Source organism: Strongylocentrotus purpuratus, unplaced genomic scaffold, assembly GCF_000002235.5.
Source record: "Strongylocentrotus purpuratus isolate Spur 01 unplaced genomic scaffold, Spur_5.0 spur5_scaffold_2, whole genome shotgun sequence".
In the NCBI taxonomy this organism is placed as follows: domain Eukaryota; kingdom Metazoa; phylum Echinodermata; class Echinoidea; order Camarodonta; family Strongylocentrotidae; genus Strongylocentrotus; species Strongylocentrotus purpuratus.
In genome coordinates, this window is record NW_022145605.1 from 42,006,126 (window position 1) to 42,028,570 (window position 22,445).

General features: G+C 36.1%; 3 protein-coding genes across 3 annotated transcripts in view; 1 reads left to right on the forward strand and 2 right to left on the reverse strand.

Moving 5' to 3' along the window:
• Positions 1-555: 555 nt before the first annotated feature.
• Positions 556-11,265, reverse strand: LOC115926884 (deoxynucleotidyltransferase terminal-interacting protein 1-like). The gene is made up of 11 exons (XM_030992485.1): positions 11,202-11,265; positions 9,590-9,691; positions 8,821-8,909; positions 8,149-8,254; positions 6,692-6,790; positions 5,709-5,870; positions 5,338-5,409; positions 3,959-4,137; positions 3,493-3,553; positions 2,510-2,634; positions 556-1,933 (listed from the first exon to the last, which is right to left on the reverse strand). Exons 2-11 carry the CDS (start codon positions 9,668-9,670, stop codon positions 1,792-1,794), a joined length of 1,116 nt encoding a protein of 371 aa, XP_030848345.1. The 5' UTR covers positions 9,671-9,691; positions 11,202-11,265; the 3' UTR covers positions 556-1,791.
• A 471-nt stretch (positions 11,266-11,736) lies between these two features.
• On the reverse strand, positions 11,737-18,298 carry LOC586407 (transmembrane emp24 domain-containing protein 2). Its single transcript, XM_786191.5, has 4 exons — positions 17,997-18,298; positions 16,498-16,690; positions 15,603-15,710; positions 11,737-15,100 (listed from the first exon to the last, which is right to left on the reverse strand). The coding sequence occupies exons 1-4, from the start codon at positions 18,180-18,182 to the stop codon at positions 14,976-14,978; spliced, it is 612 nt and encodes a 203-aa protein (XP_791284.2). The 5' UTR covers positions 18,183-18,298; the 3' UTR covers positions 11,737-14,975.
• A 629-nt stretch (positions 18,299-18,927) lies between these two features.
• LOC100888616 (protein strawberry notch homolog 1) overlaps positions 18,928-22,445 on the forward strand; it is a 56,798-nt gene continuing 53,280 nt past the window's right edge. The window contains exon 1 of the mRNA XM_030992486.1: positions 18,928-19,037. The gene's annotated coding sequence lies outside the window, so the exon portion shown is untranslated. The remainder of the gene's footprint in view (positions 19,038-22,445) is intronic.

Consider the following 22,445-nt stretch of genomic DNA (forward strand, 5'->3'; position numbering starts at 1 on the left):
GAATGAATAAAAGTTGAAACCTGCTGTATCATAAAACATTGAACCATTTCAACTTGTTCTCTTAGCTTCGCTATGACAAAAATAAACAAAATAGAAACTGATTGGATCATGTGGTTGTTTCAGGAAAATTGTTCGTATTTATTCAAATTACTCTATCATGGTTAAGTAGAATAAAAATAGCCTTCTTTATATAAACATGTTTATATTTCTGCCATTTGTAAATAGTATTTATTTCCTTCGTTTATAAACATAATAATTCATTTGAATGTACAGTAAATTGTTTTCATTAAATAAATCTTGTTAAATCTATCAAGAATGGTCATCTGTTGTGTGCTAACTCTACATTACAACCCTACTAAAAGCAGTGAATAGCTGTGAGGAGCCAATAAGTCAACAACAGATCAATTAAAGGGCTCTGTCAAGATTGCTTTGGAAGATGAGAAGTACTTTAAGTATGAGAAATTGACAAGAACAATGAAATTCCCCAGAAGATCAAGAAGCAAGCTGTAATGATTGATTGCCCTTGGCAGCTTTATGATATTCCAGATTTTTCTTAACTGAAACATCTAGGTACAAACTCAGTGGTTGAAAAGATCTATGCTATGATGCATGCTCAATCTCAAAATGGGAAAATGTGTCAAACGGCAATATGACTGCTTCCGGTCAATCCTTTATATTACATGTACAAAAGGGGAACTACTATGTAAGCTTAAATATTCAAACTTCGCCTCTCACCTTTATGTCTTTATGTCTATTTCCCACCTCATTCTGAATAGGGCCTGCAGTATCACAATTTCAATCTATTAGCAAAATAAATAATTGCTATAATTTTTCCAGATCAAACCCCATTGAATTGTTACAGGGTCCTTATCTCACAATTCTACTCTCTTATTTAACTAAACAATGAAGACTCCCATCATATAATATTAGAAGCATTTACAATTTGTTTGCTTATGAAAATATACTCTTCTTAAAGTTGATAACCATGATTAACTTGGCTTAATATGTAACCCAATTTCTAACCCCATCATTTCAGTTTTTAAGTAATGTTTATGTATATTGTTTTATTCAAAGTGATTATGGCACAACAGTACAAAAATAAAAACTGAAACAGGAAACTGGAATGTCCTTTGTGCTTTGATACAATCCACATAGCAACAATATAATATATTAAATAACTGTAGCAGTAAATGAAAACTGCTTTTACACATACATTGCACAATATATTTCTTCTCTATACTTCTACATAACTTAACTAAATACACATGCCCCCCCCCCCCTCCCCATTGGAAGAAAAAAAAACCTGTAGGAAGGTTCTCTGAAAGTTGATGGTCCTTTTAAGTTGAATACCCAGTTGTAAAACTAATGGATATATATCCCTACATGAGAACTATGTACATATCAGCCAGTGGCCAATTGTATGCATACATTTATGTCACAGATTTGAGAAAAGAGGACCCAATTTTCTCGTATGGGCGATTCTGTGCAATGTATCCTCTACGACATATCTATATATATATGACACATAATGTTAGTGATACCAGGAAAAGACAAGTCAATGATCCTGTAACATGACTTTCATTTTTGGACGAAACAAGATGGATAAATGTCAAATGTCCAATTGGACACATTGCATGGAATCGCCTTACATGAAAAATGCAAAAGCTTAGTTGTTGAGGGCATAATGTAATCTCATGTTTTTTTTTTACTACACATACCTTCCCCATTTAAACAAAAAATAGAGCAATATTGAACCAAATAAACATCAGTTCGAAAAGGAGACTTTCATCATTAATTTTCATTGATATCACTGCTATTGTTGCTACCATCACAGTCTGTGCGATGCGTTTCCATGTAGCGTCTCATCTTCTCCAAGATCTCAGGTGGAACGTTGAATGTTTGCAGCTCCTCTAGCGCTAGACTTCCACATTCCCTGTTTGGGGGTGAAGGAATAAAGTGAAGGGAAGGGGTGTGAAAAGCATGGTGGGAAAGAAAAAGAGAAGGGGTAAAAGGGAAATCATGGTATAAATTTTAAAATCAATGTATGGTCGATATATAATGCAAATCATTTCCTGTTACAACAGAAAGCTAAAGGGTCAAAGTGTTATCTAACAATGATCACACTATGCATTGCTTTTATTAACATAACTCATAATAGCCTAGAAATAGAAATTTCCTATTATTTGTGTTGCCCAAAATGTGGCTTCACCTGAGAAAAAGGGAACGTTGCATGCCATGGCAATTAGAATTTGTGACTTATCAAGAACAAGGTACATAGGGATCTTCTACAAAACATAACACCACAATAACATGGCCAATCTTAACATTGGGGCAAATATTAGTTTAGTGTTTAAGATAGAAATGATATCCTTATTTGCCTGCTTATTATTTCACAGCTCTTGATTTTACCAACCGTGTACATTACCTTCAAAGCTTTAAATGACATTAATCCTGAAGGGGGGGGGGTGGGGTTGTGTGTGCAAAGGAAAATTTTCAACTTTTGACTTACTTATACTCTTCTGTCTCTGCCAAATCAAGAACATCTTCAAGTAGGAGGATGTAAGCCTTTCCTCCAGTCGCTGGCATGAGATGATTATCATACAGCCACTGTTTGTCATCTTGGTCCCCAGCATACTACATTAAAAAATGATTGTTAAAATATAATCAGCTGATATCCTACTGACCAAAAGACTAATCATCACTACATCTGGGCCCTGTTTCATAAAGCTTGTTATAAATGACAAGTAACAATAACTGTTATAAGCTACTGAAATCATGGCATTTGATTGGCTGAGAGCAGATTTGTCTTGGAAATTTAAGACTTGTTAGTGATAACAAGTTTTATGAAACAGGGACCAGGGGGGTGTTTCATAAAGCTGTGCGTAAAGTTACGAACGACCTTACAAATGATTTGAATATGAAGAGCCTAATGGGATGCTCAAAGATTTTCCTGACATTTTAAAAAAGTTTGACTGTATTTCCAATAATCTCAATTACATTGTAGCCAAAAATGCACTTTAAATTACAATTTTTTGTTAATAATGATAAGGTTAAGCTACATCTGCATATTTCAACTTAGCTTACCGGTATGCAAATAAAAGGATTTTAGAATCCCATTTAGGTCATTCGTAAAGTCATGCACAACTTTACGCACAGCTTTATGAAACACCTCCCTGGTTTCTCTACTTTCAGAGTAAGTCAGTTTATTCCATAAAACACTGCTCATAGAATACCATGGGAACATTACTTGCCAGTGAAGTGCCTTGACTGCCAGGGGTAACATATCTATGTAAGTTGCCTATTTCTACTTATGAGTTCCATGAGATCTTTTTTTTATATGGTATGGACTTATCTACTGGCATTCAGAAAATGTCTATGCTCAAAATCATTCATATTAAGACATTCAAAAGACTGAAATGAGTTTAAAAATCTCTACCGACCTATTCAAAACATGTTCATCAATTGATTTGGAATAGGAATGAGAGATTTTACCTTGAATAGTTCTGGATGCTTGATGTATAATCTTCCTCTGGTAGCACCTAGACCAAGAGCTCTGGAAAGAAAACAAATATTAGAGGGAGAAAAAAAAAGGAGTTACCAAATTTCAACTAGAATCTCTGTCAACATTATCTCTAGTAGCAAACACAAATAATGATTAACACATTCAACTATGACTGTTTTATACTACTTTTGTCATTATCATCATCATCACTGTTACTTCTCTTTCATTTTGCCATTATTAGTTTTATTTTTTTCCATCTCGGTCATATTATATATAACAGGTTTAATAGCTATATACTGGGTTCCTTTTCATTGAAGGCTATGAAACAAGTATGATTTTGGAGCTCTCAACTATCAAAACTTATACAAAAGAAACCTACATAGAAATCTTTCCCTACTTTTATCCTTTACAAAATTATAAGTTGATCACACACAAATAAATGAAGAATGATCTTACTTGTTAGCCTTGGCACCCATGACAAACCTGGAGCCATGGACCAGTCTAGATGGGTCCCACTTTGGTCCTTCTTTCTTGACCGGTTCTACCTTGACCTTGTTACTCTTATAGCTCCCAGAGGAGGAGGTCGTGATCACATCCGTGTAGTCACGGTGATGTGCAGGAGGGCGCCCTTTCCTCTGATGGTACAAAAATAAGAATACAGTCAAACCTGCTTTAGTGACCACCTGTCTACAACGACCACATTTTTGTTTTCTTGAAAATGGTTTCTCATTGAAACAATACTAAAGGAACCTGTGCTTAAAGATCACCGCCATATAAAGACAACATTTCTTGTCTCCCTTGGATGGTCTTTATAGACAGGTTTCACTGTAGCAACATTTCTTATGCACCCATCCAAAGGAATGCTCAAGCCGCCTGACATAATACGTACATGTATATAGCAATTTTTTTAAAGGAAGAGCCGTAGGGGATAATTAATATGGGAGCAAACTTCTTAGTTGGAGCAAGAAGGGTGTTAACTCTGTGAAAATTGTGGGTTAATGCCCTTCTGGATCTAAACAGAAAATGTCTCAATCACTATTGACTTTATTAGTGAAAAATTATTTATGAAAAATTATGTATTTTTCACTGACAACTATGGAATAACTTCATACTCTATTTACAATGCACATGAATACTGGGTGTAGTTTCTCAGCTGAGGAAGGTGATAAGCTGACTAGATTCAAGATGTTTAGTATACATTTGTGACAAGCAGATTAGACTCCTGTAACAGCTTGTTGTTTGGACTTCCCGCAATTGATATTCACCTGATCCAGATGATACAGAACATTGCAGCGAGACTGGTCACTCGCACTCCACGCCAACAAAGTATAACTAGTACTCTTAAGAAACTACACTGGCTTCCTGTAGATATGCGCATCATATTCAAACTCTTATTAATTACATTTAAAGCACAACATAGTCCTTCTCCTTCATACCTGACTGATTTGCTCAAACAATACCACTCACCCCGAACCCTCCGTTCAAGCAATCAAGCATTACTTTGTGTACCAAAAACCAATACTATATTCTATGGGGGCAGATCATTTGCAGTTGCTGGACCAAACCTTTGGAACAATCTCCCCAATTTCATACGGCAGGCACCCACTTCTGCAACATTCAAATCTTCACTAAAAACGCACCTCTTTAGCCTTAATTAATTATTTTAAACTATCCTTACTTACTTAGTTATTTTAGTAGTATAAGATTTGTATATTTCTCTGTATTGATTCCTTTTATGTGATTATATATAAACTTGTACAGCGCAAAGAGAAACTTATGTTTATTTTGCGCTATATAAATAGTGTATTATTATTATTATTATTATTTAGACATACCTTCCTTGTCTGTATCCTAGGAGGTGGCCTCAGTGAGAATGTGGAGTTGTTGTCTGGATTGTGCTTGGATCTCTGCAAACAGTAAAACAAGATCTAAATATTAATAATTTGAACATTTTAGGACCAATAGTATTTCTCAATAATGATGCAAAAGCTTTGAGGGTCTGAAACATTCCTGTTTCAAATAAAAAGTGATGTATCCTGTTGTCATTATTCATAAAATTAGATGGTAAACACTTTACTTTAACTTTTCAATATATGGTTTTGCAAACATTTCGAAGAAGGAAAACAAAAAGTGTGCACAACCTACTAAGGCATTATATTACAAAACTGTAAAACTTTGATTGATATCACCAAGATGAAGGACTGACCTTTCTCTCTGGTTCATCACAATCTTCATCATCATTCCTTCTGAGCACAGCTTCTGATGTCTTCATCTTATCTAGATGCATCTTGACATTGATCTTATGAGAACCTGATCCATGTCTCTCTTTACCTGTCTGCTTCCCAGAGGGCTGGAATAGATCCTTTGCCTGTACAGTGTGAAAAATAGAAAATGGTAAATGCTACAGTCAAACCTGCTTTACGACCACCTGTCTACAAAAACCACCCATCTACAAAGGACACATTTTTTGTTTCCCTTGAAAATGGGTTCTCATTGAAACATGTACATAAAGATCACCTGTCTATAAAGACCACTTTTTTTTGTCTCCCTTGGTTACTGGTGACTGTCTCTCTTTACTTGTCTGCTTATCAGAGGACCGAAATAAATCTTTGGCCTGTACAGGATGGGACAGATGAGATAGTCGCTACTACAATGTAACCATTACTATTGTCCCCCTTTGTTTTTCTTTGCCTGTATGATAATCGGATGAATAGAATAGATCTTTGGCCTGTATAGTGTGGTAATGAGAAGTCGGTAATTACCACAAGGTGCCTGTACATATTGCCTATTAAATGTCTCTCTTTCCACTCCAGAAGGGTGGAATAGAGTGTGGAAATTGTGATGGTAAACAATAATGTGGAGTATAAATGCAATTACTCACATTACTCACAGGAAATTACAACCTTATCCATATTTACTCCATTCACTTGCATGTCAAGTTATCAGAGGAGATTCACTGTTCTATACTGACTATTCAACTTCACTGTGTACTGGTACACAGAGACTGCAGGTGCTAAGCCAAGCCACCACACACAGATGGTCTATATCTGCATCTTGATAAATGCATATGCATTAGATTGTAAGCAAAGGCCTCATATCTGGCAGACTCTCCCTTCAAATTGAAATTCATATAAAAATTCCTTTTTTCTTGAGACAATAATAAGAATAATAAATATTTAAACAGCTTACCGCTTCCAAGCTGTTCCTGAAGACAGTCAATACATGTTCTTCAGTCACGCTGTCTGCTCCATAGTTCTCTCTCATGTTCTCAACAGCCATGTAGAAAAACTGAAATGAAATTGAAATGCAGTTTTATTTTCATCATTACAGTACAAAACTGAAGTTGTGGCACATGAAGAAAAAAAATCCAAGAGAGACAGAGAGTGAGAGAACACATACCGGTAACCAAGGTGACTAACAAAAACTACTCAGAATTGACAGTCGAGATTAGTATTGTTAAAAATAGCAAATGATGTAGCTTAAAAAACAAGAATCTTACATAAAGAAGTCTCAGATCAAATACTTCATAAAATTCAATTACGTTCATACCTATTCCCCCTTTCCTGTTTCATTAGGTAGAATAATGCACATACTAGATTTTTCATTTTGTAATGTATTTCTTTTTAAGAGCCACCTAGTAAACTCTTAAGTAATTTTGAAGATTTTAATATACATATTAACAAGAACAGTGCATTGTGTAGATGCAAAATTAAGCACTGCCGGTAAATAAGTTCATATAATATTCATACGTTCCTACATTCAAACAATGCTTGTCAGAGAATTATATCCTTTAAAATGCTAATAACAAAATAACGAACATTTAGTTTCGCAGACAATAGGGACTTTTAGATTGAGTGGACGAGAACACGACGAACGCCGACTGATCATGCGTGTCAACGTACTCAACTGCCCATGTTGACTACAATTAGAAATCTTTTAGATTGCACTCGGCGATATACATGCATGCAGTAAGTAACACTATGAATATGACGGACAAAGAAAGAGGACAAAATATACAGTTCCTCATTCTACCCTCAACAATAGGCCATTTTCGTAATGTAACCAAATTTAATGCATAAGTCTTTGTGAAGTGCCTCAATACAGATTATTGCATTCACCTGATAAGAATAATAGTATTTTAATAGAAAGAATCCGAACTGCATACATTAATTGTTGCCAGGTTGGACAACATGATGGCTTGACCTACCTAGCAACACTTAATATTGAATTACTATTATTCCTATCAGGTGAATGAAATAATTTGTATTGAGGCACTTCACAAAGACTTATGCATTAAATTTGGTTACACTACGAAAATGGCCTACTGCTGTGGTAGAACATCCCTTCACTGCTATTATGTAAAAATGTGTAGAACAGGTGAATATGCAAGTGACACCTGTTCTACACATTTTCACATAATGGCAGGGAAGGGATGTTCCTTTGTCTACCTGAGGAACTGTATATTTTACGCACACGCGGCATATACTAGTACCGTACTAGATTTAGGAAAATCAAGGTTGACGCATTTTCGATCGCCGACTGAAACGACGTGACGCATGCGCAGTGCCTTAAAATAACGTCACACGTTGCAGTCAAAGCTGTCGACGTGCAAATCTAAAAGTCCCTAATATTGGCAAGAGACCTACCTGAGCATAATACTGGAATATGCAATGGATATCCTTGTTGATTCGCTTCTGTAAGGTTCCTCGTAAGATCTCCAAGGGCGTGATTGGATTGAACACAACACCACTCCTGTAAACAATGAGGGACAATTGAACGCTGTGCTGAAAATGTGATTTCTTAATAAATACAGGCATAATGGTACAAATTTTCGAACACTTGTATGGTACTTTATCAAGTGTATCCAAAACAAGCAAGTAAAGCAGACATCTTTTTCTACAACCCCGTCACCTGTAGAAATGTATCCAGCTAAAAGCAATGTTTCTTATATTTCCTATGTGTGAGACTTTAAATTGTTATTTATATTATATCTTGTAAAAGACAAAGATGTATAAAAACAATACTGTACATACAAAATGTGTAATTTTGTCTGAGATTACCAAATTGATATTAATTGGATCTCTGTAAATCCTTTCATACTAAACAACTTTTTGATAGAGGTTCACCAGGGGATCATCTTTTCTTGAGAACATTCCTGGGGAGTGTTTCACAAAGCCATTTTTCAATGACAAATGACAAAAATCAGTGACAAATCTGCTGATAACTAATCAGAGGCAAGGACTTCAGTAGCTTATAACAAAAACTGTCATTTGTCACTGATGACAAGTTTTGTGAAATGGGGCCTTGAGTGTTCTTACCTGGTCTTGAAGTTGACGCCTGGTTGTCTGGTTAGTCTTTGATGCTTGCTGGTGGGAAAGGTCTTCAAAGACATGCAAAAAGGATTCTTCTGCAAAAATCATGATAACAAAAGAAAAGGTTTGAAAAACAGAAAGAAACTTTTTTTCAAATAGAAGAACAAAAGATAACAAATGTAGAGTGCAGTACACTAATCACAAGTACAGAAGACATTCTGAATCATATCATAATGGTATACAGTCAAATCTATCTTAGTGGCCACCTCTCTATAAATGTCACCTGTCTATAATGACCATGCATTTTGTCTCCCTGGAGAAATAATTTGTGTTTTATAAACCTGCCTTTAAAAGGCCACCTGTCTACACTGACAACTTTTGCTGTTTCCATTGGGCAGCCTCAATAGACAGGTGTGACTCTACTTTCCTTTGATTATAAACCTCCATCAATTTCTTATTCTTGCAAAATTAGGAAATCAATTGAGGACTCCCAACTTTCAAAGCAAAGTGTAGAGTGTAGACAATCTGTTGATTTTCATTTAAAGGTTTGAAACAATAAATATATTAAGCCCAATCTAAAAATAAAACAAAGCCTACTACTAAATTTGACTCTTTCAATTTCATTTATGATAATTTTTTAAACACATATAGCGCCAGAGGGATTTAAAAAACTCCTATAACTTGTTTCACTCTATCAAAATAGAGACAGTGACTCATTAATTATTTTCAAATGATTAATCATTTATAGAGATTAGGTATTGTATAGGATGCTTACTATCTTGTTACACAGAAGAGCCTTCTTCTTTGTCAGGCTGTCATTAGTCCAGTGTGGTGGCAGGCTTTCAACAAAACTCATCTTGTCAATTCTCAGTTGTACCTGAAAGTAGATCACACATATGTTGGTCAGCATCATAGATTTGATAAAATTTACTTTCACATTGTCACAGATATTATGGTTTAAAGGTAAAGACCAGTTATGGTCATGCAATTGCATTGTGAAAGAAACATTGTGGAATCGATCAGAAAAGGTTGATCATCTAGCATCTAGCATCTGCAAGGTTCTGGAATCATCAAAATGATAAGAAATTTGGCCCATTCTTCATAAAGTTACAAGTACTATACACAGGAAGATGTACATGTATATGGGACTACCCTATATCTCTCACAGTCCATGAGAGAAACAAATTTACCAAATATATGAATTATTAGGCGGTTTCCCGGCAAATTTTTTATCATCATGTATTAGTCAAAACATATTCTTTCACATGATTAGTTATGAGAGCTTCCATTTCATTTTTTGAAATTGGGGCGTTTCCAATACTGGTCTTTACCTTTAACTGTATATGACCCAAGACCAAATCATGATCAATTTTAATAGTTGAGAACAACATCAGAATGATAGCAGGGCTCAAATTGAGACCCTACTTCTTGTTTTTGTTTAAATATTTATATGTGGCACTACAAAGTAAAACAGAGTTGAACATTTTGTGTTAATTGCAATAATTTGCTCAGGTTTTAAACTGAAAAAGAGCTCTTGGGATTTTAACAATGAAATACTTAAATATCACTGAGAAAATTGCACTTACATGTATGCTAGTAAATTACAAAACCAAGTCCTAAACTTTGTATTTAGATTAAGAGATCCTGTGAACTGAAAGTATATTTTACACTGGCAGATAATGAGATATTATTAAGATGACTGCAGGGAGTATGGGAGGGTTCTTTTTGTGTTAGAGAAGCTAGAAGAGCCAGCGTTAAAATTCAAGAGATGTTAAACTGAAAAAACCTCTTCCACATCACCCTGGGGGTAGGCATCATTTCATGAAACCGTTGTAAGTGCAAGATTGGCAACATTCCATTGAGAAGAATATTCACCTGTGTCAACTGGATGTCAGCGCATTTGTTCTTTTGAAAGTTTTGTGATATGCTAGCTTTGCTAGAGAAAACCTTTTTTGTTGTTGCTTTGCCTTTGCCTTTTTGGTTAAATTTTGGCATTGAAAACAAAATCAATTCACTATCGGGTCATCATTCAATATTCATATCATAATTTAGTATATATAGCACTCACTCAGTCATCTTTTTATGGTTCATTCTATGAGACAATGACATTCAGTGACAAAAATAGACCTATCAACACAATTCCAGAGGGAATTTCTAACATAACAGTGCACTGTCTTGTGTGTGAATAGACTATGGTCCACAGTATTGTCCCACAGCTTATAATCTGTGTTGTTTCCATCCGGTCAGAAGGAAAAAACGCGAGCACACACACAAAATATACCCCAAAAATACATTTGGTCTGCATTTTGATCTTTTTCAAAGATATTTTGAGTCCATTCGTTCATTAATTATACAGTAAAAAAAAAAAAAAATCGTTCTTTGCTCACCGGTATTGCTGCAAAATTAAGTCAAACGATGAGGAACGTCACGTAGTCGTACAATAAATTGCAGAATTGCAGAACCTTCCTTGTTGTGAAAGTACCGCACACGCATGCAATAAATGAATACCGGTATTCATAATGGTCGCTCGGTACGTCAAAAAGTACGACATTGCTAAACACTTGCCGCTGCTCTTGTTCTGATTTGTTACTCATTTAGTTTTTTTTTAAATTCTAAATTTCTACCCTATATTTTGGTCAATGTCTGATTTTTCTGTAATTATAATTTAATTAATTATGGTTGGCATTTTATATAATTCTATTTTTGTGATAATTCTGTATGATCCTATTTTTCCCATGTAGGCTATTCTCAAAAAGCTATTATAATTTCTGATTTGGTAAGTTTTGAAATAAAGTATAAGTTAGAATGACTTTAGAAAACAACGGGGAGGGGAAGCGGGGGATATAGAGTGTTGAAGGACATTACAGTCATTTATTTTCTTGTCACTTTAGAAGAAGAAAAAAATCACTCATGATAAGCATATTTATTGTACTTCTTCTTTGATGTTTTTCTTTTATTAACGGCCAATTATTATTCAGAGTTAACATTGGTACATTATAACAAAGAGATTGCAACAGTCTATATCATTTTCTGTGACACATAAACTCAGCATCCAAGTGGTAAAATACTATAACTTTCTAGTTTCTACCTCTATATGGGCAGCATATTTTGGCAATCTTTTTTGGTCCATTTTCATTTTATAATGATTATTACTAGGGTCAAAATAATTTGTGACACAATGCCCATCAAGTCGTCTCAGTAATCTGGGGGTATTATCATGGACCATAGCGAGTCCCAAATGAGATGTCTACATGCAGTCTTTGATGGCTTCTAACACTATAACCTAACTTACTAACATACTCTTAACACCAACATACTAACCCACATTGGACTTCCCCCACCCCCTAAACACCGCACAAATAAACAACACACTAATGCTAATCCATAAAACCAAAACAGGACAAAATTTAAATTTCATTGTAGTTTCTTTTAGACACCCTGTATAAACAAACCCACACAAGAGGCATATAATAGATAATTTCATAAAGTAGAAGTCTTTAATAAATCATGGAAAATGCAGAACTTTACATGTACATGTGTATATACATGAGCATTTCAAAGTTTACAACTTGATAAGAATTTAACAAAAAACAAAATCAAAAGAAAAGAAAAGAAAAGAAAGAGAAATATTTATCAATATACAAAGCTGAACAGATAACAATGTACTTTATAGAGTATTTCTTGCCTACTACTCTCATCACTGCATGCACACTGAAAATAAATGACTAACAAGTAACAACTACATGTACCAGTATAACCAATTGAATTGACTGTACCAAGACTGATAACATTCTGTTCTATTCCGATCATCTTACATGTCTCATACCTAAAGGCAAAACTATAACACCATCCTTACCAAAGAAAGGCATTACAACAAACTACGAACTTGTATCAAAACCAAGAGAATACCTAAATTTCACATTTACATATGTAAATTAAAAATTAATATCCACCTTCACATGCTATTGTACAAAGGAAATGAGGATAAACATTGTAACTCCAGCTTTACATTTAAATACTGGTATGCATTCTTGCATCATGCCTCAATATATACCTCATCTTAAAAAAGTTGAAATATATAATTTGAGAATGTGATGTGTTCAATAACTTGGCAATATCCTTGTCTGAACACATAATTTCTAGATACTCGGTTAGGTACCATACATTGTAGTTATACAACCTGGAATAAAAGTTTGTACCTAAAAACATTGTGACACATTAAACATAATGGATGTTGACAACGAGAATCCAACAGTAAAACACATAATATATAAATGACCCAACTAGGAAAAGAAAACAAATATTGTCAGATGAATTGCACATCACAATTTTTTTTTAAATTGTTAACCTTGGTTAACAGTAATCAATTCACATCTAATATGTCATATTTTAGAATGGTAAGATCGCTATAACCATGCATGCTATTGTTATCCCTATAACTTAGATGGAAATTCATGGAATAATACCTGCAAATACAAAGGAATCTATTTTTAAAACACACCTCAACCATAATGGCTTTATATACTTTCTCTGTCATGATTTTAAGTCATTAAAAAACACTTTATTCCAAGAATAATATGAATTAAAGAACATTCAAATTTGATAACCTGAAAAACAGCATATTCAACATATCAAAAACATGATGAAATAGACATAACAGGAAACCGATGCAGAACAGATCGAATAACAAATCTGAAAAAGATATCCAAAGAGATTTTAATTTAAACAATAAACCAATTATTCCCTATGTTCCTCAAGAATTCATGCATTCCATGTACTTCTACATTTACTTACGATGATTACATCTTTACAAATAGTTTCCAACTGATTAACTCAAGTAGTACCTACATCTCAATGAGGAAAAAAAGAAAGAAAAGAAATGCATGTGCAATGCTGTAATAATAATAAATACAATTTTTATACATAAGGGGACTATGTGCTTCACTCTATTTCTCTACCCTATAGTAGTATAGTTGCCTACCAATTTATCCTTTAAATTCCTATAGAACATTTCAACATATATTCGTAATTTTCTAAACACACAAAAAAGTTGGGAAAAAATCAAAGGTAAAACAAGTCGCAATGCAAAAAAAACACTTAATTGTAAATTTATCTAAACTTTACTTTTGTTGGTTTTAGTGTTTACAATATAAAACCATTACAGTCTATATCAAACTGCCATTTTTGTAACAAAATAAATATTGAGCAACTTGAGATATTGAAATTCACTAGAAACAGTTTTCCTTGTTCAATTAATTTCCTGGAGATGACAAATGGAGTTACAGTCCATACTTAAGATTCATTTAGTATTTCACTAAATGAGATTACCATGTCATGGCAAGGGTAAATATCCTCTGTTTGGAGGAAGAAGGGTTTTAACTCATACACTCTAACACAGAGTTGACGCCTTTCTTGCTTTAAACAGAATGATAACTACTTTTCAACATTTTCAGCAAGAAGCATACAGACCTTTCTAGAAGAAAAGATGATAAAAATCTACATGTGGACACAAATTAATAACTATTTCTAGTTGGATTTCCTTGGTGTGTATCACACTATCAGCAATGATCATTTCTTTTCATTCCATTGAAAATTTATGACCTGGAGTTATTAAACTGTATATCAAAAGAAATTGTCTAAAAGTCATTCAGAAGTTTAAAAACAATACTGTGTGAACAACGTCCTTATTAGTTCTTGACAGTCGGTGTCAATTCTATTGTAATAAGAGAAGCAATCTTCATGACAAGAAACCAAGATGACCTTCATGTCTACATAACCCCAATCTACAGTTCTATAGGCCCATATTCATAAAACATAAGTCAGTCTTCAGTTATTTACACACCTGTTAGGCATATGCTGGTGGTAGTAATCATCCTACTCTCAAAACTATATTATTTTCTTAATTCTTAATTGTTATACTAAATCTAGGAAAGGTCGCTAGTTAGTTTCTGACATTTTCTGCTAAAAAGTAAATATTTTACAGAGAAACCTGTGGGAGCACCAAAAAGAGTTTGTTCTGAGCAATTTTAATTTGTGGTGAAAATGAACATTCTCTCCATTAACACTAGAGATAACAATACAGTTTTCAGAATAAGGTACTAGGCCTAATAAAGTTTTATGAATATGGGCCCTGATATTTAAAACTACTTAGTGCTTAATGTTTACACCACTCTCCTGACTTCAAAGAATCTCTTAAGATAATACACCTGTCCTAGCGTCATGGCAACCAGCACCAAGCTCTCAAAGAATGCCCATAATACCACTCTGGAATTTGTGTTGTCGTTAACTGCAAGTGGGAAAAAAGATGAAAATAAAAAAAAAGGAGGAATTGATTAATATGAAGTTGAAAAATGCAAACATTGAAATGGGCAAAATAATGAAATGTTTGACATTCAAAGAAAGATCAAGAAGTATTAACTGTGACCACGGATGGAGTCTTAGGAAGAAATAAATTAGTTACACTTGTCTGAGAAATTAGAGTAGTGACAGTCATAAGTCAGTGACATCTTTGTCATTCTATGTCAATATGAACCTTGTTAAGCTGACAATTAAAGCAAAATTGAGCATTTATCATTCCCTATAATTGTGACTTTATTTTCATGGCAAATGAAATGTGACAATCCCACATATTCATACATCTTTACAAGACATCTACAAAACTACAAAAGTTATGTTTTACAGTAAAATAGTAAAAGTAGTCTTCACACACCACATATAAAAACAAATATACATGGAAAGTAACAGAGAAGAAGAGAGACTGACAGGTTTTAGATTAAATGATTACTTACTTGATCTATGAACCCTTTCTCTGACTTCCATATATTCTAGTTCATGTTTGACCCCTGTAAGACCTGTTGCTAGTTCATTCACCATCTCTTCAAGTTTGCTCTGATGCTCTGAAAGAGAAGAAAGGTGAAACAAGAGTAGGATCAATAATAGCAAGAAAGAGGGAATCTCAGGGACTCATAGACACGATGGATAAAAGAGACATTGGCAATTCCATTATTTATTACAATATCTGGCAAACTATGCCACATACATGTACATTGAACAAACTATTTTTCAGGGAAATTTTGTGTACTCCATCACATTTGGTATTTTGTTACAAGAGACTATAATTTGTATGTTACTTCTATCCCTTTAAAATATGATAATGAGAAGGAAAAAATCCCAGAAATTATATAAATAAGGAATGAGATATTGATGGCTATTCAAATAGCAAACATTTTGCAGCACATGGAAGATTTAAATACTTTAAAGTTATACAATTATACACATGATGAAATGATGTATTAAGTCAACGTTCATATTGTCTAAAATGCTCATTGTAAGTTGACTTTCATAATCATCTAGTACGCATTCCTCAGTCCTATTTCAATTTCACATATTAAAGGCATGTTGTTTTTACAAAGACAAAATGTAAAGGCTGTCTTCTCTCCTGATTTTCGTTTACAGCTTCCAAAGAAGAGCATAAGCTTAATCATTTCAGGATTTTATTTAATTATCCACAAAACAAAGTTTTCAAGCCAGATATCTAAGCTAGGCAGTATGAGGCTCCCTATCATCAAACTATCTGTAAAAGACACTGTTTTACAGTATTCAAAGAAGAGCATGTAAGCATACTCATTTCAGGATTTTTAAAATTATTTAAAAAAAAAATATTTTCAAGCCAGATTAACCTACCTTCTGTTTCTATTCCTTGATCTTTAGGTTGGTCTCCTACATCCATAGAGAACATAACAATCTTAGGTGTCATTGTTGACATCTTATTGCTGAAGCAGTATCTGTAAACTCCATCCATGTGAGCTGCAAAGGTGTATTTACCATTGGACTCTCTCTCCCCTGTGTGAATAGCTTTACCATCTGGTCCAGAAATCTGAGGTTAAGAAGGGCAAACATAGGTACACATTACTCATAATTCAACAGCTACATGGATTTAATTTATAATTGTGTTCAAATATTGGCACCAATTTATCTGCAAGAACTAATCCAGGAATACAAACCCTCTGCAGTCTATGGTCATCTTCACAATTAAACCTCGTGCCTTCTTCGGTGTCAACTCTTTCTTATGGTCATCGCTCATTTTGCAAAGCTTCCGCTGAACTTTGGAACAAACTACCTTTACATTTCAATAACTGTCAGACTGTCCACCAATTCAATGGGATTTGCCCTTGTTTGACCAAAACAAAAAAAAAAAAATGAAAAGAAAACAACAACAACAAATAAACGACACACAGATCCAGTCTATAGACAAAGAAAAGAGATTAAGGGAAAGACAAATGCTTGGTGAGGTCTCCTATATGTTGGTGTAGGGTTGAAAGATTAATTTCTAACGGTAAAAAAGAAAATCATTACAAGAGGAATAATTCATATCATTAATATTTTCATTCATTTATGATTTGAAGTAGAGCTAGAGGGTCTATTAACGTCTACTTTACAGATACTGGACTCTAAGAATGACAAATAGGGACAAATGGAGGGAAAAGGGGGAACATGGACTCAGTCAGGGCATGATGAGGAAAGTTTCAACTTTGTCCCCTTTAAAAAAGAATTAAGTAAAGAAATAAGAATAAGGTCTAGGCCTATACCCAAAATGTGTGTCTGGACAGGCTGTGGTATCGATCTGGAGACCAAATTTCTGTCTCTTTCGTTTCGTTCGTTGGCTCCTTTGATTCGGGTAGGGTTGGCTCCTCTCTTTAGAGGAGCCGACCCTACCCAAAACAAGACAAAAGAGACAAAAAATTTGTTCTATGGTATCTGGACAGTTGATTTAAAACAGTGACTTGAAGATGTTTAAATGCAATATTTATTACATTTCATACATCTTTGAAGAATATGTTATACAAAAGAACGAATATCTATGATGGTTTGGGGTTATTTGACAAAACATTTTGGTTATAAACAAAGGCAACAGTGTCAGTGCAGTGACTGCTTTATTTTATAAAGCGTTCGAACTTCACTGACAGCTGACCAGACACACAATTCCCCATCATCATCAATAATATATTCATAACAAAATTCATAAGTCTAAGAGTAAGACTAAGAGTATAAATTTAACAATACACAAGAACACAAAATCAAATCAAATATGTGTTAAATAACTACACAATCTGAGAAAGAAAAAGGATGAATGCAAATAAATACTTGAGGAAAGAGTAATGAAAATATTTTTTCATATTCACCTTCACATCAATGTCAAGAAATCCTCCCTCTGCAACTTCAAATGTGAGGGCCATTCTTGTCCCAGATGACACTCTGTCGTGGAAACATTCTTCTGCATGGGCATCAATGGCAATGAAATATGCTTTTACTGTTGTCATACACATGACAAAAAAAGCAATAAAAAGGACGTAATGATAAGTTGCCATCTTGTACAATTAATGTTTCAAAACAAGAACAATTTTTAATCAAGCTTTTGCCTGCAAGCTCAATGCATGAGAGTCAATACAACAAGCTGTGTTATTCCCTATATTGTCGATCACTCATATTTTGCCACGCGTACTACAGATTTTGTGCCAGAAGTTAGTAGGAACACTGCTGCGCATAGCAGCAAGTAGAGAGCATTCGTGACCTCTACGTGGCATATTTTGTCTTATAGCAAACCTACACAAGTACGCTTGAATGTAAAATATATTTTTAAGTCGTCTAATTTTTTGTAGATCGTTTTGTTTCAAATGAAGACCGGAGTTTACACAGTTTAATCTCTAGTTTTGTTTTTCGATTGATTTTTCAACCAGAAATACAAAATGTCCATCATGAATTTACATTATTCAGTCATATTCCATGCGATTTGATTATCTATCCGTTTATACATATTTTTTGTTTAACAATCTAATAGAATTTACTGAAAGTAGTCTTAAAATCCTCATGACACACTACAAACGTTTATTGATATGAAAAATAAAAAATAAATACTTATTTTTTATATAATATGAGCATATAAACTAGTTTTTAGTGGTAAATTATATTATATCATATATTTCCTAATAGTTTGTTAGATTGGCAATGCCATACAACGTCCTCATAAGATTTGACCGGTTTTTTCAGTTCTGCACTGTGCACGCATGCATATCATCTTGCGCATAGCTAGTGTATGCAGCATGCACAATCTATCTCGGACTCCGGATACGTACATGTGCAGTTCGTTCGTCTCGACGGACTTCCGCAATACCAAGTGCAACTTCAAGTTAAGGGACTCCATTATTTCGCGACAATAAACTGAGGTATCGTATCTTTCCTTTTTATCATCAGTTGCTACATTATATGTTGCAGATTTTGGGCAGTAATTAGTGGGTTACTTTTGTTTTATCTGCATAAACGGCACGACGCTGAGGGACAAATACGGTGGAGTCATCTATCTCCATCTGCATCGTGTATGATCATGATTAATTCGTACCGCGCGCTGGCGCTGCACTGGTACTAATAGTGCAGTGGGCTAGTGGTAGACTATTCATTTGTAAACACAGTCGTTGCATTGCTTTCTAATGGGTGTAGATCTTTTGCACATTTAATAATAGTTTGTACGATAATACTCTGTAAAGAGGTCTGTACTCAAAAGGAAGAAGAAGAAGAAGAGGAAGAAGACCTCTAGGTAGATTTTAAACCAAAATTTTCAATTAGGGAGGCCAATAATAATAGTACTGTAGTGATTCAGCCTGAGCCACTACGGCTCTGGCGGCATATGCGCGTAAGTCCCGCATTAGGCGACACCCGCGGTAGTTTCCGCGGGCGTGCTTATCACTGGGAACGTTAGATTGAACCTGAGACTGCACGCGACAAACACTGTTGATTGCCCGTCTCTTCTGTCTCTTCGGTCTACTACTACTAGCGACGGTGGAGCTCCACTCAACGAGCAACACTTCAAGCGCTTCTTGAGACAGACTTCAAGCAGTATAGTATACAGCCTATGGTAGGATAAATCCTTATTATAGTCGGTTATATAATTATAGTTAAGATTTAGGCTCAGTAAGTTATATTCCGCTCCGTCACTACAATGGCGTAATCGCTCTTTTTCGGACCTGTAGGGGCTAGTTTTTTTTTATCGCGCACGTTTTTGAGCCGCCATCTTGTCGGCGTTCACTCGTGTGTTGAAGGGATTTTCTATTTTCGTAATTTCATTCGTAGGGCCTTTTGAAGTTCAGGCCAGGAATGACATTGGCTATTTAAAAGAGGAAGTCGCCAGTCTTAAGACGCATGCGTACAATACCGATTGTATGCTAGAAGAAATACTGAAGACTGTTAAGTCTTTGGAGTTTTCTATGCTTTCCAATGCCCGCCCTCTATCTCCCGTGGCTACTGGTGTTCCGGAAAACCTGGAGGGATCGGAGACCGAGGCCGATCTCCGATCTGGAAACCAAGAGGCCTACAATCGGTGAATACGGGTGTAGTTAATGTTAGTGACCCGCCGGACTCTTCGGTCGGTCCCTTGGACAAGGTAGTTAATGTTAGTGACCCGCCTGACTCTTCGGTCGGTCCCTTGGACAAGGTAGTTAATGTTAGTGACCCGCCTGACCCTTCGGTCGGTCCCTTTGTCAAGGTAAATAATGTTAGTGACCCGCCTGACTCTTCGGTCGGTCCCTTTGTCCAGGTAGTCGCTAGGACGGCCGTGGTGCCTCCTTCTAGTGGGAAGCGGGTAGGATGTAAGGTTGTTGGGAGTCCAGGGCTCCAGAGTAAGGACCTTTCCCTTTTCCAGCCCACCCACAGGCTCCCATTTTGGATTCCTCGGATCGTGTTTGATCGGGGGAAATAACATGTTAAGTATATATATTATGGTTCATTATCAAAGCCATTCACAACGGCTCGTCCGCGAGGACATGGTGCCGGTTCCTGTTCCTGGGAAATAACATGTTTGTCTTAAATATATATATTTTAGTTCACTGTTGTTTACACTGTTTAATTTCATTGTAAATCGTCCATTCTGAGTTCCTGAACTTGAAGTGTTGCTCGTTGAGTGGAGCTCCACCGTCGCTAGTAGTAGTAGACCGAAGAGACAGAAGAGACGGGCAATCAACAGTGTTTGTCGCGTGCAGTCTCAGGTTCAATCTAACGTTCCCAGTGATAAGCACGCCCGCGGAAACTACCGCGGGTGTCGCCTAATGCGGGACTTACGCGCATATGCCGCCAGAGCCGTAGTGGCTCAGGCTGAATCACTACATTACTACGAATTAGTGAGTAGGAGTCGCCAGTCTTAAGACGCATGCGTACAATACCGATTGTATGCTAGAAGAAATACTGAAGACTGTTAAGTCTTTGGAGTTTTCTATGCTTTCCAATGCCCGCCCTCTATCTCCCGTGGCTACTGGTGTTCCGGAAAACCTGGAGGGATCGGAGACCGAGGCCGATCTCCGATCTGGAAACCAAGAGGCCTACAATCGGTGAATACGGGTGTAGTTAATGTTAGTGACCCGCCGGACTCTTCGGTCGGTCCCTTGGACAAGGTAGTTAATGTTAGTGACCCGCCTGACTCTTCGGTCGGTCCCTTGGACAAGGTAGTTAATGTTAGTGACCCGCCTGACCCTTCGGTCGGTCCCTTTGTCAAGGTAAATAATGTTAGTGACCCGCCTGACTCTTCGGTCGGTCCCTTTGTCCAGGTAGTCGCTAGGACGGCCGTGGTGCCTCCTTCTAGTGGGAAGCGGGTAGGATGTAAGGTTGTTGGGAGTCCAGGGCTCCAGAGTAAGGACCTTTCCCTTTTCCAGCCCACCCACAGGCTCCCATTTTGGATTCCTCGGATCGTGTTTGATCGGGGGAAATAACATGTTAAGTATATATATTATGGTTCATTATCAAAGCCATTCACAACGGCTTAGTGTAGTGATTCAATAATGTAGTGACGGAGCGGAATATAACTTACTGGGCCTAAATCTTAACTATAATTACATGAACGACTATAATAAGGATTTATCCTACCATAGGCTGTATACTATACTGCTTGAAGTCTGTCTCAAGAAGCGCTTGAAGTGTTGCTCGTTGAGTGGAGCTCCACCGTCGCTAGTAGTAGTAGACCGAAGAGACAGAAGAGACGGGCAATCAACAGTGTTTGTCGCGTGCAGTCTCAGGTTCAATCTAACGTTCCCAGTGATAAGCACGCCCGCGGAAACTACCGCGGGTGTCGCCTAATGCGGGACTTACGCGCATATGCCGCCAGAGCCGTAGTGGCTCAGGCTGAATCACTACATTATTCCCCACTTAATGAGTTTGAAGCCTACTTCTAACTAAAACTAAACTAAAACTAACTTAAAACTACTCCCGTACCGCAGTGCGGGGTCACGCCGTTCCCGCTGGTGGATGGGTCAAGGACCCTCCTTGCCAGCACCAGTGAAGTCTTGGTCTTTCCAGGGGGCGGGCGCCTTTATCATACCTTACTACGTACTGTATTCCAAACTTTGGTACGGGAAATATTATTTAAAGTACAGGTAAAATGCACTGTAAAATGTAAAATGCACTGTATTCCACAATTTGGTATATTTAAGTACTAAATAGGATTCAAGTCCCGGAAATGTCCCAGGGATCAAGAACAGAAAGAAACAGAAATATACCAGTTAACCCTTACCGTGCCGGTGTCACGTGTAAATGACAAAGAATAGCAGTCCTGGCACGGGCGTAAGGGATTAACCGGGGCATTACAGGCATAA

Coding starts and splice junctions, on each gene's coding strand:
- LOC115926884 (XM_030992485.1), bottom strand. CDS start 9,670: ATGAGTTTTGTTGAAAGCCTGCCACCACACTGGACTAATGACAGCCTG. Junction 8,255..8,820: donor GGCGTCAACTTCAAGACCAG/GTAAGAACACTC, acceptor CATTGTTTACAG/GAGTGGTGTTGTGTTCAATC. Junction 5,410..5,708: donor GTGATGAACCAGAGAGAAAG/GTCAGTCCTTCA, acceptor TACTGTTTGCAG/AGATCCAAGCACAATCCAGA.
- LOC586407 (XM_786191.5), bottom strand. CDS start 18,182: ATGGCAACTTATCATTACGTCCTTTTTATTGCTTTTTTTGTCATGTGT. Junction 15,711..16,497: donor TCAAGGAATAGAAACAGAAG/GTAGGTTAATCT, acceptor CTTCTCTTTCAG/AGCATCAGAGCAAACTTGAA. Junction 15,101..15,602: donor AGAAAGGGTTCATAGATCAA/GTAAGTAATCAT, acceptor TCCCACTTGCAG/TTAACGACAACACAAATTCC.